The sequence below is a fragment of the Leucopleurus acutus genome (genome assembly GCF_964270905.1).
Source record: "Leucopleurus acutus genome assembly, chromosome: 12".
Taxonomy (NCBI): Eukaryota; Metazoa; Chordata; class Mammalia; order Artiodactyla; family Delphinidae; genus Leucopleurus; species Leucopleurus acutus.
The window spans coordinates 24,231,288-24,247,420 of NC_139154.1; the positions used below are offsets into that span (position 1 = coordinate 24,231,288).

Below are 16,133 nucleotides of genomic sequence, written 5' to 3' on the forward strand. Positions count from 1 at the left end.
GGGGCTCAGATGTCCTTCCCGCAGTCAGGGCACAGGATGTCGTCCCTCTCCGTGAGGAAGCCTCGCCCCACCAGCGACAGCGAGCACTTCTTGCAGTTAAAGCAGTCGTTGTGCCACTGCCGCTCCTCGAAGGAGATGTACTTAGTGCCGCCCAGTCCTGTGGACGGAGGAAAACGACACGGGTGAGGATGGGGGGCGGGCGGGGGGAGTCCTGCGTGGACGCGTTCCAAGCCCAGCTGGTGCGGTGTGATCAGTGCTGGGCTCCACGTTTAAATCCCATCCTGTGCTCAGGTCGGGGAGCTCCTGAATCGCAGGAGAAAGAGAGACAGACGGGCTCCACAGCTACATGACGATCGCCGTCATTGTAAGAAGCCTGCGGGGTGTGTGTGTTCCTCCCACCCGAGTGAAACGCGTGAGTCACAGAGCCGATTTCTCCCACCCCTTCCTTCCCTGGGTGCCTCAGGCCTGGTGCCCAAAAATCTGGCGATTAATGAATGAGGCGCCAAAGGGAGCACAGATGAGAAAGCTGTGAACCGTCTCTGGAACTGCCCAGAACGGCCTCACGAAAGAGATGCTACATGGGCGTCTTGTTTCGATAAAGGATGGCTTTCTCCACTGCCCACATGTCCTCACCCCACGGAGGTCTAGTGAGGCCGGTGGAACGTGAGAGCGGGTTAGGAGGACGTGTGGGCAGTGGAGAAAGCCATCCTTTATCGAAACAAGGGAAGCAGGAACTCATTTCAGTTGGGGGTGTCTGACTCTGTCTGACGTCTACTTATCAAATGTTTAAGGTACGTTGGCTACCTGTTAACAATACAGGTGGTCTGTCCGGCCACCAAGGCCCCTGAAACAAAATGGAATCAAATACACGGGGTAATCCTTGGTGAAATTTGGATCATGACTTGCAATTACAAACTCTTTCCAGAAATAACAGCTCAATCTGCCAAGTTAAGAACAAGTAACAACACTGGCTAATAGTTGGAGGTCTCAGAGTAGCAGAAGTCTGTCATTCACCCAGCAGTTAGCTCCTTTTGTAATTTAACTGCCTGCTGTCTGGCATTAAATCCATTCACACGTGGGTGGCCTCAGGCTAATCCCCTGGGCTAGTGAGTGACAGGACTGGGGGTGAACCCAGGTCTCCAAGGCTAGTTCTCTTTTTTTTTTTTAATGATCTGAAACCTAGATAGGAACTTTTTTTTTCTAATTTAACTTTTTTTTTTTTTTTTTACTGAAGTGTGGGATTAGCAGATGTAAACTATAATATATATGATGGATAAACAACAAGGTCCTACCCTAGAGCACAGGGAACTCTATTCAATATCCTGTGATAAACCATAATGGAAAAGGGTATCAAAAAAGGAATCTATGTGTGTATAACTGAGGCCAGTTTTCTGATACCACACTCCCTCTGCTACTGATGGAGCTGCACCAGCAAAGCTTTTCACCTCTTTCCCTAAACATCTTAAACTGCCTTTACCCATCCTAGGCCCACAGTGGCTATGAGAGATCATAGTGAGCTGCAGATCACACAGCCCAGGCCCTGGCCCTGAGGTCACCCGCTGTGACCCGCGGATCACACGGCCCGGCCCTGGCCCTGAGGCAGAACCAAACGAGTGATTCAGGCCAGAGAGTCTCAGGATTTTCTGCATATATGAATCCTCTGAGAAGCTTTTAAAAATTCTAACACCCAGGTCGTCCCCCAGAGTAATTAAATCATGACCAGGCAGCAGACGTGTGTAAAGTTCCCCAGAGGTGTTTAAAGTGGGCGCATTTCCAGGGCTGGAGTCCCACCAGCCATCTGCTCTCCGCTCTGAATTTGGGGCGCATTCTGTAGTTCACCCGGATTTGGGCTCCACCAAGTGCCTGGGGGGTGGGAAGGGCCCACCCAGAGCGTGCCGCCCGCAGAGGCCGGGGAGCATCTGCACAGCCCAGCTGCTTCCCGGGATGTCAGAGACTCACAGCCTGCGGTTTGGAGAGAATCCAGCCGAAAGCAGAAATAACGCCGCCGTGGAGAAGAGGCCGTGGGGATCGGGGGGGGGGGGGGGGGCAGGGAAGCGCGCCCAGCGTGCGGGGGAGGGGAGCGCGGCGGCCCAGAGTCTGCACACGTGAACAGACCCACAAGCCAAAGCCTGGCAGCCACACGAGGGGCAGGGGCGGTGCAGGCCGGGAACCGGACACTCACCGCTGATGGGGCTGGCGCAGCCGGCGCACTTCTTGGCGTAGAGGTCGCAGAAGCAGCCCAGGCAGTAGGCGAACTCGTCGCGGGACGTGAAGCGCTGGCCGGACAGAGGCTTCTTGCAGGCGGTGCACACGAAGCACTCGCGGTGCCAGGGCTGCTCCCGGTACGTGACGCCCCCGCTGGTGATGGGCTGCGGGCAGAAGGGCGTCAGCTCCCGCAGGGGCCTGTGCCTGGTGCCCTTGTCCCGGCCCTCGCCTCGGGAGGACACGCGGTCCTCGCCCAGGACACGCCGCACCGGCGTCCGGGTCCCAGAGGTAATGTCCTCCGGACGGCAAGGTCACCCCACTGCCCCTTCCCCAAGCTGCCAGGCCCCCGCTGCAGACCCCGGATCCCCGTTCGTGACGTGGGTACCGGGGTGTCTGCTGGGACAGCACTGCCTCCTGGCCGGCAGGAGAGCGAAGCAGGGAGACCGCAGCTCAGGGGCCAGGGTCTGATGTCACGCAGCCCCTCCTCAGCCCCACCTGCGGGCAGATCCCTGTAGCATCTCTCTACCACCAGGTGCACCTGCTCCAACAGCCTCCTCAGCTACTCGGGGGGGAAGGAAGAGGCTTAACAGACACCGTGGGGCTGGCTTCCTGGGTGGAAAAAATGAGCCCAGAGCCTGCCTTCCCACCCTGTCTGTGGTCTTAGGACGCTTTTCTTTCTTTAACCTGACGCAGCCCTGGATAAGTGACGAGGGATCTGTCCCCACCCCAGGGACAGGCCTTTCCAGTTGCCTTTCCCCCTCCCCGTCCCCCCACTAGGTCTAGGGCCGTTTCTTGTTTATTCAAGGAGGGTGATGAACAAAGACACCTTAGGGATAGGTGGACGGTCTTTTGGAAAGGACAACAGGTGTGCAAGGGCCAGGGGGAATACGAGGTACCTTTTTGCACTGAACGCACTGCAAGGCATACTGCCTTTCATAGCAGGGCACGCAGAAGTTCTGGCCGTCCTTCGGGATGAAGCTCTTGGTTCCGATGGGCTGCTGGCAGCGATGGCAGATGAAGCAGGTCTCGTGCCAGCTGCTACCCTTGTATTCCATCTTACGGGTGCCTGTCAGGGGTCGGGGAGAAAGGGCAATCGTGATGCTCACTAAAGGCCCCGGGCCAGACCACACGTGCCTTCTGCATGTTCTGAAGGACAGTCTTCAGTCCACCCCAGAGCTCGGGGTACTGTCCCGTCCCAGGTCCGTGGGAGGGCGCCCGCTGGCTCCCCGCAGCCCCAGAGGGTTGGGTGTAGACCGTGTGGTCCTTGTGCAGCATCGCCAGCAGAGGGCGGCAAAGCTCCTCACGGGCTGCGGATGAGGACGCGCCTCCGACAGAGTCCACCTCCTGGTGGAAGGGGTGTCTTTTTCTGATTCAAAGGAGCAAGTGAGGAACCCGGTGAAGGCCTGGTGACAGCGTGACCCTGGCCCGGAGGCCGTGGTGCACCTGCTAGTTGGGGTTCAGCCTCCCTGGGTGGGGACGGAGCCGTGCACCGCGGTTGGTGACTTGCAGGTGTGGGCAGGGGGGCGAGCTTTGCACTGAGCGGGGCCTCTTGTCCTCTATCTGATTTCGCTGCAGAAGCCACACTGACCATCTGCACCGCTTTCACCTTGATTTGGTTGTAGCACTTTCTAAAATCGAACCAAGGAAGGAAGCTAGCGCTCAGGTCGAGGTTTGTTTTTTTGGTTTCTTTCTTTCTTTCTTGGTTTTTTTTAAAAAAAGTATCTACTGCTTGCATTTATTTATTTTTTTCTTCACACACCAGGCCTTTTCCAGACACCCTGCCTCTGGTGCTCGGTCCGTGTCCTCTCCTGACTTCTCCATCTGTTAAAATCAGCCTGACCTTCGAGGCTGCTCAAAGGTGACGGCCCCAAGGCTCCCCTTCCTGGCTGCCCTTCTCTGGGCTTGTGCCTCTGTCACAGGAGGTACCAGCCAGGCTTCTCCACCGTTTCTACCTAAAACCCCCTACAGCAGAGACGGTGAGATGCACATCCCTGGGGAGGAGGAGGGCGTCGTCTTGAGATCAGCCTGCCAGAATCAAGAAAAATTCACCTTCTTCTCTAAGACAGACATGTATTTGTCAAAGCGGCAGTTAATACCTTTCTTCCCAGGGCTTCCCTGGTGGCGCAGTGGTTAAGAATCCGCCTGCCAATGCAGGGGACACGGGTTCGAGCCCTGGTCAGGGAAGAGCCCACATGCTGTGGAGCAACTAAGCCCCTGTGCCACAACTACTGAGCCTGTGCTCTAGAGCCCGCGAGCCACAACTACTGAGCCCGCGTGCCACAACTACTGAAGCCCGCGCACCTAGAGCCCGTGCTCCGCAACAAGAGAAGCCACCGTAATGAGAAGCCCGTGCACCGCAACTAAGAGTAGCCCCTGCTCGCCGCAACTAGAGAAAGACCGCACGCAGCAATGCAGCCGAAAATAAATCAATAACTTAAAAAAAAAAAAATCTTTCTTCCCAATCTGGAATTTCCAGGCTGTTACCCTGGGAAGCTGTGCCTTTCCCCAAACGCGTGGCCCACAGGTCGGGTCCAGGCAGCTGGGCATCTTCACCCGTCAGTCTCCCCACGAGTCAGAAGTCTGACTCTAAATTATCCCTGTAGCCTTGATTCTCTTCACATGTCAGGGTGACTCCAGCCGCTGTGTGGGCTAGGAGGACTCAGCAGGGTACCTTGGTTTCTACAAATTGATATTCATTCTATTGAAGTTGAAAATTCAAAACCCTCAATTGAAGTTCATCCTGCACATCTTTATCCTGCATTCATGAATACAGAGAATTTAAAAAATTACTTTTAAGGTGCATTTCTTTGTGTTCAGTTCCATTCACCAATGTAGTGAACTGAACTCCTTTAAAAGGACACTTGAAAATTTAATGTATTTGACATGCCTTTTAAGAACCTCAACCAGCAAACCAAGCCTCAACTAGCAAACCGCACCTCAAGTTCTTCCTCTTTTTTTTTTTTTTAAAGTAACCCCTATTTTTCTTTTCTTTTACTTATTTATTTTTTTGGCTGCGTTGGGTCTTAGTTGCGGCACTCAGGATCTTTTGTTGGTGCGCTCGGGCTTCTCTCTAGCTGTGGCACACGGGCTCCAGGGCGCGTGGGCTCTGTAGTCTGCGGCACTCGAGCTCTTGAGGCGCTCAGGCTCAGTAGTGGCAGCGCGCGCGGACTTAGTTGCCCCGGGGCATGTGGGATCTTAGTTCCTCAACCAGGGATCGAACCCTCATCTGCTGCATTGGAGGGCAGATTCTTTACCACTGGACCGCCAGGGAAGTCCCTTAAGTTCTTAAGTAATTGTTGTTGAAATGAATTAAACTTATAAATATGATGAATCCTAAAATATCTTAAGCATCAAAACCATTTATAAATTAAGAAAATTCCAGTGTAAGACCACAAGCCTAAATCACTTACCTGACTGCACACTTTCAGTCAGAAGCATAAGGTTAATTTACTCTTTAGACCAAATATTTTCTAAACTTAACCCACACGTTACCAGATTATCTAACACACTATTATTGCTCTGAGTTGGATTCTCTTTATATGTGTGCCCTTAATTCTGAACCTTCGCAGGACTAAAGGAAGTGTATCTACCAAAGAAGCTGTCCTGAGAACAGATACCTTCCAGGGCAATTTGAGGGCTCCCTGCGCAACTGTATCGAGCTTCCTAAGAGCTAGGGGTCCCGGCCTGTGCCCCTGACTCCCACTCCCCCAGCCTGAGCCTGATTCGGGGGCCACATCCCCAAAGTCAGTCGATGGACAGAGTCCTCCCCTGGTTTTAGGTGGCTCTCTGGGAGAGATGCCAGATTAACGAGGTCCCAGGTGGGATTAGCTGAAATTCCGATTTGTCTGGGAGTCCTGTATTTTATTTGCTACATCTGCCAAGGCTGTACCGTCCAGCCACCCCTTACTGGTCACACAGAGGACGTCACTGACCCTAAGTAGCCACTGAACCATCCAAGGTCCAAATCTTAGGCGCTTCTCGCCCGCACTGTGTGCGTGTCTAACAAGATTCGTTTTTTAAATTCTGTATTGAAAAATTCCATGAAGTATTTTTGTCCACTCTGTCCTTTAAAATGAAAGATTACTCTCTCCCATAAAACAAAGAAACCAAAGTCCCCCCAAAGAGCAAGGGACACAGTCCCATCCTCCCCCACCAACAGACAGGCCACCCATCACTGGCCTTGGCACAGGACCCAGCTGCCACCGAGCCTGCCGGGAACATAACCTGCATGAGGGCACAGCGCCCAGCTCCCGGCCCAGCACCCATGTGCGGTAGTAACCGACGGGGCAGGAATTCTGCGTGTGCGCAGAGGGCGCGGAGAGGGCGGGGGAAGCGCGCACACATGCACACTCACGCCCGCGCGCGCAAGCTCTGCGGGGGCGGGCGGGAGGCAGAGGGGGCAGACGGGGCGGGGGAAGCGTGCACACGCACATTCACACGCACACGCACACTCTCTCAGCGGCTTGGCGCCCACCTGGCATGATGCTCTTCTTGCACTCCTGGCAGCGGGACGAGTACTCCTGCGAGTAGCAGTCGGTGCAGAGCAGCTGGTCCTCCTTGGCAGCGAACGGCTTGTCCACAAGGGACCCCCTGCACCGCGAGCAGTGGAAACAGGCCTCGTGCCAGTGTCGGTCCTTGTAGGACAAGTCCTGCAGGCCCAGAGCACACGAGACGTGAGACGTGAGAGGGGCCGGGGGCGTGGGCTCTGCTGGACCCACAGCGAGGGGGGCGAGTGGGCAACGAGGGGCTGGAATGAGTTAGGTAGGACGCTTCTCTTGCTGCTCTTAGGGCCACTGTTTAGACAGGGGTGTGTGCGAGAGATGCGTCTGAAAAACGAGTGGCTTTCCCTTGGGGACTGTAAGAAAGAGAAACGGCACGTGAAACTCATCAGCGCTTCTCCTGGACACACAGACCCCGGGGGTCCTCTGGCCGCGAGGACGCTGGATGACGGCTGTGATCCCCACGGGAGGGAGGCCGGGCTGCTGGGAAGCTCAGAGACAGAGCCTGAGGACGCGGCCCTGGGTCAACCTGGTGGAAAGCAGGTCGGGAGAGATCCAGTAGGTACCATCAGCTGAGCGTCGAAGACGTGAGCTGGGCAGAGAAAGGGCACAGGCCGGGAGGGCAAGACAGAGGGGCGCCGGGCGGAGCTGTGCCGCGGCTCCAGGTAGCCGGCTGGGAGAGCTCCCGCCCGGCTAGACCAAGGAGGCCAAACGAATGAATGCAGTTCAGCACTGTCTTTGTTGAGGCTTTGAAAGTCGAACAAACCATTTAAAGTCCCATCCGCTGGGAATTCCCTGTTGGTCCAGTGGTTAAGACTCCGTGCTTCCCTGCAGGGGGCACGGGTTCGATTCCTGCTCGGGGAACTAATATCCCACATGATACAAGCGTCGTGGCCAAAAAATTTTAATAATTAAATAAATAATGCCCCGTCCACTAAGAACAATAATCAGCCTGATTTAAGAAGACTAGGACTTTCTGATCATGGGATCACTGTTACGACACTGATTATAGAATAAATGCATTTCACAGTTTTTTTGTATGGAAAACAGTATGGTAGTTCCTCAAAAAATTAAAAAGAGAATTACCATATGATCCAGCAGTTCTAATTCTGGGTATATGCCCCAAAGAACCAAAAGAAGGAATCTGCGGGGCTTCCCTGGTAGCGCAGTGGTTGAGAGTCCGCCTGCCGATGCAGGGGACACGGGTTCGTGTCCCGGTCCGGGAAGATCCCACATGCCACGGAGCGGCTGGGCCCGTGAGCCATGGCCGCTGGGCCTGTGCGTCCGGAGCCTGTGCTCCGCAACGGGAGAGGCCACAACAGTGAGAGGCCCGTGTACCGCAAAAAAAAAAAAAAAAAAAAAAAAAGAAGGACTCTGCAGACCCACATTCACAGCAGCCAAAGGGGGAAGTCACCCCAGCGTCCGTCCACAGATGACGGATAAACATGGACTATTATTCAGTCTCACAAGGGAAACAAATTCTGACACACACTACAACATGGATGAACTCTGAGAACATGCTAAGTGAAATAAGTCAGTCAGAAAAAGACAAACACTGAATCATTCCACTTATATGACGTCCCGGAGGAGGTAAGTTCAGAGACAGGAAGCAGCAAGGTGGGTACCCGGGGCTGGGGCAGTGCAGGTGTGAGTGGGGACAGAGCTTCAGTTTTACAAGATGAAACGGTCGCACAGCAGAGCGTAGGTACTCAGCACCACTGAGCTGTGCGCTTCCAAACAGCTAAGATGGCACACTTTATGTTACGTGTATTTTACCACAATTAAAAAATAAGGTTTGATTATCACGTGGCATGTGGAAAGCACCCTTCCAGAAGTTCAGCGGGTCCCCTCCGTGAGCCCCACCCCGCTGAGCTGCGAGCCAGGAGGGCGGGGCAGGGGACAGCGAGGCGGCGAGTGAACCGGGAAGAAAGGAAGCCAAGTCCAAGGACATCTGCCTTTGCGGCCTGACCTTCAACACAGCCCAGGGGGACCCTCCACGGACGACATCGTGAGAGCGAAGCCGCCAGCTGTCCCAGTTGCCCTGGTTAGCGAGTCCCATAGGAGGACGGAGCCGCGCATGGTTAGGGGACTGGACGGTCAGGGGAAAGCTCATTTAAAACGATCTCGTGGGTCAAAAGCACTGCAGAAATCCACTTGCCTACGGTTAACATTTCCGGCATGAAAACACATTAGCTAGGTTGACAAGAGCTGATTTGTTGACAGACATCTGACACTAGAAAGTTCCCTAGAAATCTGGGTACCACTGCCCTGTCCTCACGAGACCATAAGCACCCAGGCAGGACTTCTAGACCTTCTGGAGGCCCAGCTCCTAGCCTCCACCCTCCCGAGGCTGCTGGTCACTTGGTCACTTGCTGTCCTGCGTCCCGCATCCCGTGTCCTGTATTCAAGGGAAGGACTGCTCACGCCCTGGCTTCTGCCTAGCCCTCCAGGCCGGTAACAGCAGCCACGTGGAATCATCCCCCCTTCCTGGTCCCACCCTCATCCCGCCCCAGCGAGCTAGTCTCTGTCCTTCCCAGATGCCGGCTCAGCTGAGTCACCAGCTGTCCCTTCCCTGGAGCACTGTGACCCTCACACAGCTGCTCCCTTGTCTGCCCCTCTCAGATGTGCAAGCCCACGCGCGTGCGCACGCACACGCGCGCGCGCGCGCGCACACACACACACACACACGTGTTTCTGCATTAACACTCCACGGCCCTGAAATGTTCGTTCAGGGGCATTTGATAATTCTCAAACCTTCTGATGAAGTGTTTTTCCTTGAGATAAATACCAACCCACACTCCTGCTCTCAGAAGCCTCAGTGAGTCACAAACAGTCTCTGAACAAGCTAGCGTCACTGTCGGGGGCGGGGCCATGGGGAACTGGCACCGGTCCACCCCTGTTCCAGCTGCAGCCAGCGGTGACTGCCCTCCGGTCACCAACCTGCACACCTGCTGTGCCACCAGTGCCCTCGGGGACCCAGGAGCACGGTGTCGAAAATGCCCGATGTATTTCATCCCAGTGCTTAAAGCGGAGGGCTCCAGACGCAAACCCTGGCTCTGCCACGTATGCACCTGCCGTGGGGCTGGGGGTGAGTCACCTGACCTCTCCCAGCCCCAGATCCGCCCGGGGAAACAGGGATGATGGTGAAGCCCTGACAATGGTCCTGGCACACTGACATGGCTCAATTAATGTCAGTCTTAGATGCCAGCTCGTGGTGACAGCAGGTGCCCCGAAGCGTCACTTGCTGAGATCACATTTACTCGTGAAGACGGGGATGGGACGGACGCCCTCACCTAAGCTCCGAGCTCCTGGCTCAGTCACTGCTCCATACAGTGCTTTTGGCCTCCACAGCCCTTCTGATTCTAAAATTCTTAGTCCCCTCTTACTTGATTTCAACCGCACAATAACCCCACCCCATGGAATAAGGTTTATTCCCATCTGATGGGTAAGCAAGTTTAACGTAACAATGCTAAGACACCATGAACCCCGTTTCTTGCATCCCTCCTGCTGACCTGCAGCCTGGGAGCATCTCTGCAAGCAGGTCTCAGCGCGCTTGCCCAGCCTCACCCTCTGCCCCAGTGTCCTCTCTCACTCCGTGCCCATGCCCTCAGAGCCGAGGGGGCGGGCCCCTCCACCCCCTCGGCTGTGAGGCCCCGCGTGGGCACCAGCCACTCGGTGACACCTGTGTGGCCATGAGTGATGGTGGCCCTGCAGGACCCTGTGCCCCTGGTGCCACCCCCGCGGGCACCTCCGGAAAAGCCCACGTCATGCAGCTTGTTCAGGACCGCACATGGAAGCCCTCATCTGCTGCTGTGCTGTCGGGTTTCCCGTAATTCTCCTCTTGTGGGGTCCTGAAAAGGGAGTCTGAGTCAAGTTGATAATTCCTGAACTCACTTCTGCAGAGTCCATGCCCTGTGGGCGCGGAGGTGGGAAATGCCACTGGCTTTGGGGGCTCGGGGCTCGTGGGGATGGACCGGAAAATGGCACAGAAAGGCCAAGGCTCCAGGTTAGGTTGGGTTGATTTGACCCGGTGCCTGAACCGAAATGCACAGCTGCTCCGAATGCTCGTCTGTAAAACTGGGTTCCTAGCGGCTCTTTCCACCTCTGGTGTTCACGGCTCCAAACAGAGTTTTAGTTTTGGTTTTTAGTACCGAGCTAGTCTCGTCTCACTTAATTCTGTTATGTGTCGAGTATGCCACGTGGTCCCCAAAGATACCATTTAGATGCTGGAGGTTCAAGGCTAAGACATATGGACGCGCTGACTGACTTTCAAGAACTTGGAAATGTTCTAGAAATACCCTGGTTTTAAGGTTCTGTAGAGAGAGAGCACGAAGGGGAGAAACAAAAAAATGGAAGAAAAAAAATCTTTGACACGTCGCAGAAAAAAGACCATTGCTAATCTTATGCACGCAGAATGTCATAAACTGCAGTAAAATGTCTGATAAACAAGGCAAGATAAGGCCCAAACACTTCCTTTCAGAATTTATATTTTTCCATTTCAGAAATATTCCTAATATGGGAAGCGCTTGTGGCTTTGCTCCGAATGTGCCCTTGTTGAGACCTCAGCTGAGCCGCAGGGGGAGTCAGTGGCCTGGAGGTACCCCCTCGCCCACCAGTTAATGAGGGCAGCTCCGGGCAGGGGGGTCCCTCATCCTCCTTTACACCCTGTCTATCCCTCCCGGGCTGGGAGAAGCTCAGCTGCTGATTCCCAAACCAGCCAGTCCTCAAATCCACGGGATTTCACCTCATCAGTGGATCTGCCGTGTCATTCGTGCCCAGCACTTTGAAAAGGTGTTCTGCACTTTGAGACTGTCAGGCTACCACGTCCCCAGCTGCACATTCTTTCAAATTCTTGAAGAACGACGCTGTGCAGCCCTGTCCCAGGTGTGCCCTCAAGGGGACCTGTTTGCTTATTTTTTTTAATTTATTTTTCCTATTAATTTATTTTTAATTTTTGGCTGCGTTGGGTCTTCGTTGCTGCGCACAGGCTTTCTCTAGTTGCGGCGAGCGGGGGCTGCTCTTGGTTGCGATGTGCAGGCTTCTCATTGCGGTGGCTTCTCTTGTTGCAGAGCACGGGCTCTAGGCATGTGGGCTTCAGTAGTTGTGGCACGCGGGCTCAGTAGTTGTGGCTCGCGGGTTCTAGAGCGCAGGCTTAGTAGTTGTGGCGCACGGGCTTAGTCGCTCCGCGGCATGTGGGATCTTCCCGGACCAGGTCTTGAACCCCTGTCCCCTGCGTTGGCAGGCGAATTCTTAACCACTGCACCGCCACTAGGGAAGCCCCTAATGCTAGTTTTAGAGCTGCAGAAGGTCCTTTGACTGTTACCACGTCTTCCTCCTTGCAGCCCCCTCCAGGCACGCGGGTGGGTGGGTTTGGAGGCCCGTCTGACTTTATGGCACTGCCCGCAGAGACACGGAAAACCCAAAGTCTGAGCCAGGTACGTGGCCCAGAGTTTGCTAAAGGCACCAATGTGCTGATGGGAGGGACCAGCCGCCATCTCTGAGTACTGGCCCAGCTTATCTTTTCTTTGGTTTCTTGACTTTTTGAAGCCCGGGACCTAGGTAGACCTATCCCCTGAAAAACATCTGTAATCAGGCAAAAAAATATATATATATATTTTGCTGGTATCCACAGATGTCCAGGAAAAATTTCTGGAAGAGCATAAGGTCAGAGGATCATAACTTTTTATTTGTATTACCTGTTGTCCACTATTCTACTGGCCATAAAAATGAATGATTTTTACCCCTGGAGATCACAGCATTTCCTCAGAGTTAACTAAACAGAAAGAAAGGACAGAAAGAGAGTCTGCGTAGAAATGATGCTGAAACACAGGTAAGCTACCTATGGAAGCAGGTCATCCTGAAGTCCTGCCTACCTCATTTGAAAGTCAGTCAACACAACATCAGCCTAATCCCCAGTGGCTTGCAGTATTTTAAGTTACACACAAATGTCCTTCAGAGGGAGACCCAAGTGGGGCTTACGGCACCCCTGCTATTTTCAGACAAAAGAACGGCCACCAGACCCGCCAGCCTAGCTGCTCTGCCCAGCGCCCCACCTGCCAAGCTGGGGCTTCTCTTCCCGAAGTGCAGAGGCACATTTTTCCTGCCATCACTTCCTCCACAAAACCAACTGCATAATTACTTCTGAAAGCCAAGAAAACCGTTCCAAATATTCAGAAGCCCCAAATGGCAAGGTCTAACTGCAAGTTCACATCTTTTCCCTTCCCACATGCGCAGAATCACGTGGCTAACTCCGCAGAGAGCGAACCGTTATCCGGGTTGAAAAGTTCAGCGTGACTGACGCCTGACTTTGCAGCAGTCTTGTTGGTTTTGGCCCCCTTTGGGGAATTCTTGTTTATCTGCTCCTAAAGCATGTGCTGAAGGATAACTAGTCAAGGGTCTGTCCACTAAATCATACTGAAGAAATGATCAGTGACTTCGCTTTGGGTTTTAGTTTAGCTCCCAGGCAAGGATGATGAGCCCTAAATCTCCAAAACGTCTCCTTTAAAGCAGAGTTGTTTGTCAGAATGATATCTGAACCTCTCACCTACTTATGTCTTTTCCAGGTAAAGCCTTTATAAAATAATAATTGTTTTCTCTGCCTCTTAGTTCTTCCTCAAAGCGGACATTTTTATTGATGTTTCTCTAGTGAAAACTGATGAAGAGACAGGGCGAAGCTTCGAGAGGCAGGGGGAGGGAGCACGCTGCAGGGAAGCAGTCGGAAGAGAAGAGGGGGTGGAATTTTCCACACCATCAGCCGCTCCTTAGAGCGCTGAGCGCATGGCGGCTACACACCACGAGAACCCATGATGCAGGCTCCCTTGTTGTAGCTCCCTTTTTTTTTTTTTTTTTTTTTTGCGGTACGCGGGCCTCTCACTGTCGTGGCCTCTCCCGTTGCGGAGCACAGGCTCCAGACGCGCAGGCTCAGCGGCCATGGCTCACGGGCCCAGCCGCTCCGCGGCATATGGGATCTTCCCGGACCGGGGCACGAACCCGCGTCCCCTGCATCGGCAGGCGGACTCTCAACCACTGCGCCACCAGGGAAGCCCTGTAGCTCCCTTTTATAAACGTGCGGACAGGCACAGAGGGGTCAAGCCATGGGCCCACGATCACACAGCCAGGGAGACGCAGAGCCAGGACGGAACGGGGCAGCTCGGTGTCCGAGCGCTTGTGCTCGGCCTGGAGATGAACGCAGAGGGCCTCGGACACACATCACACAGAGCTGGAGGTCGGAGGGCAGGCGGCTTTCAGACAAGCAAGAGCAGCTACTTCTGCCCGTGGTCGTAGCCAAAGCTCTGGTTGTTTTAAGGCTTCCACGGGACAGGTGCCGAGTCCCGTTTCCCTTCCGCTCCCCGTGCCACTCCTCTGTGGAGCCACGACACGTGGCTGCAGCCTGGGCTCAAGTGGGGGCATCCCACACCCTTTGTCTCTGCTCAGGGCAAAGGCTTCTTCCCCGTAAGATGGAAATTATCCCTCGACTGTCACTAAACACCTAGCGCCAGTCAGCCGGCTGCTTACTGACCGTCATGGGAAGGATGGATGCGACAGAAACAGGGCAGACGCGCGCTGGACCACTCCGGATCGCCCCCAGCAGAGCCAGCCCTAACTCCTCAGCTGGCAGCCACACATCCTCATCGTCCACACGAAGAAGAGAAGCTCCCCCGACGCCCCAGTGCAGGCAGGGCCTCTCAGCCCCTCCAGCCGGAGGTGGGCGCTGGCTCTCCCACACGCACGCTCACTGCGCCGATACTGATCGCGCGCACCTGCCCCACGAGTCAGCCAGGAGGGACAGCGCTGCCCTCGGGGGACCACGGGATTGGGCGGCAGGTGGCCGGTTAGCTAAGAATGCTGACCACGGGGCCATCACAAGTGGACCTGGGATGCTCGGCGCACACGTCCCGGAAAAGCCCCGACCAGGTGCGGCGGGAGACCGAGTCCGTGGGGAGGAGGCTGGGAAAGACCAGTGGAGGGTCCGAGCCCAGCAGAGGGGCCTCCAGGGCGTCCAGGGCGATGACCAGGACGCGAGCACAACTGTGCTGAGAAGCACGTGGTTCCTGGGGAGTCCAGGGTGGGTGTCCAGGGGGGTTGGCAGGCCCGAGGGAGGGCAGGGAGCACGGGGCTGGGGGATGCCCAGGGGCGGGTACCTTGCAGTCGCAGCCAATCAGCTTCCCGCACTCCTCGCACGTGCTGGCGAAGAGGGCCTCGAAGCAGGCCACGCAGTAGGGCCGCTCCTCCCGCAGGATGTACTTCCTGCCGAAGAGGGAGTCCTCGCAGTGGTGGCAGTCGAAGCGCTCGGTCATCCTGGCACCAGATTTGTGCCACCTACCAGGGAGGAGAGAAAGGACAGGTGCGGTGAGCGCGCCCGATATCCCGTGCACACGGCAGCGACCGTCCTGCTCCGTTAGGGTCACCTTTCCCATCGGTGGCTACATCCTCTGCGTGGGCAATCGACACTCACCCTTGAATCGGGTGTAATTTTCAATGATACTTTTGAAAACTTAGCTGGGGGCAGTTCCGTGTCCGAGTACATTCCACTTCTTTAAAAGTCCCAATTCTGGGTGACTGTGTCAGAAAACGTGATCCCAGTTTTGGACCCAAGAAAGAGCTGGCATCAGAGCCCTCATCCCCTGGAAGGAGTGCCTGCTTCCAACGTGGGACGCAACCTCACATCTTCCCATTCTCCCCGCCCCCAAAATAGCACAGCAGGGATAGAAAACAATATGCTCATTGCTATAAAAAGACTTTCCGTGAGCTCCCCTTTATGATTCATGAATCTGAGTAAGAAGAAACCACAGAAGCCAAGGGAGGGGGGTCAGAGCCGGCAAACCTGCGGCCAGGGGAGCATCACCTCGACCCGGCTTCACTGGGAAGCACGCCCGGCCCCTGCCCAAGGGGAGGCGCCCCGGGGGCCTCATTCCTCCCAGATGACAAGACTATCCTCTCTCAGCCCAGATATCCAGGGAGCAGGAGAAAGGGAAAGGCTGGCTTCCAAGGACGGGGATGATCACGGTGGGGAACACAGCGACGGCAGTCAACGGCCACTCCAGGCGACACCTCGAGCTGCATTTTTCCAGGATGAGTGTGGTGTGTGTGTGAGCAGAAGGGACAGGGTAGGGGCAGAGGAAGGCGGGAGGTTTCACCCTCCCCCGCTCCCCATGTGGTTCCTGCACAAACAAGTCAGCACTACCCCAGAAAGAGCCAGTCTACCCTGGGAAGGCTAGGTGTGGAGAAACGCCTCCGAGCCATTAGAAACACGGTCCAACTGCTTTAGAAATATCTTCTCAAGTGGCAATATTTGATTTGCTACAAGTGAAAAAGCTTTATAAATTATTAAATAGGGAGACAGGTTGACTGTGTAACTCTGAGCGACGTTTCACAAACCCTGATTAAACTTGATTCCATTTTCAGTCATTTCCACCCACTTAGGAGTGA

General features: G+C 54.9%; 1 protein-coding gene across 1 annotated transcript; it reads right to left on the reverse strand.

Annotated features, from left to right (window-relative positions):
• Nucleotides 1–2: 2 nt before the first annotated feature.
• FHL2 (four and a half LIM domains 2) lies at nt 3–15,016 on the reverse strand. The gene is made up of 5 exons (XM_082851690.1): nt 14,846–15,016; nt 6,680–6,854; nt 3,102–3,271; nt 2,183–2,369; nt 3–157 (listed from the first exon to the last, which is right to left on the reverse strand). Exons 1-5 carry the CDS (start codon nt 14,999–15,001, stop codon nt 6–8), a joined length of 840 nt encoding a protein of 279 aa, XP_082707816.1. The 5' UTR covers nt 15,002–15,016; the 3' UTR covers nt 3–5.
• Between the last annotated feature and the right edge of the window lie 1,117 nt (nt 15,017–16,133).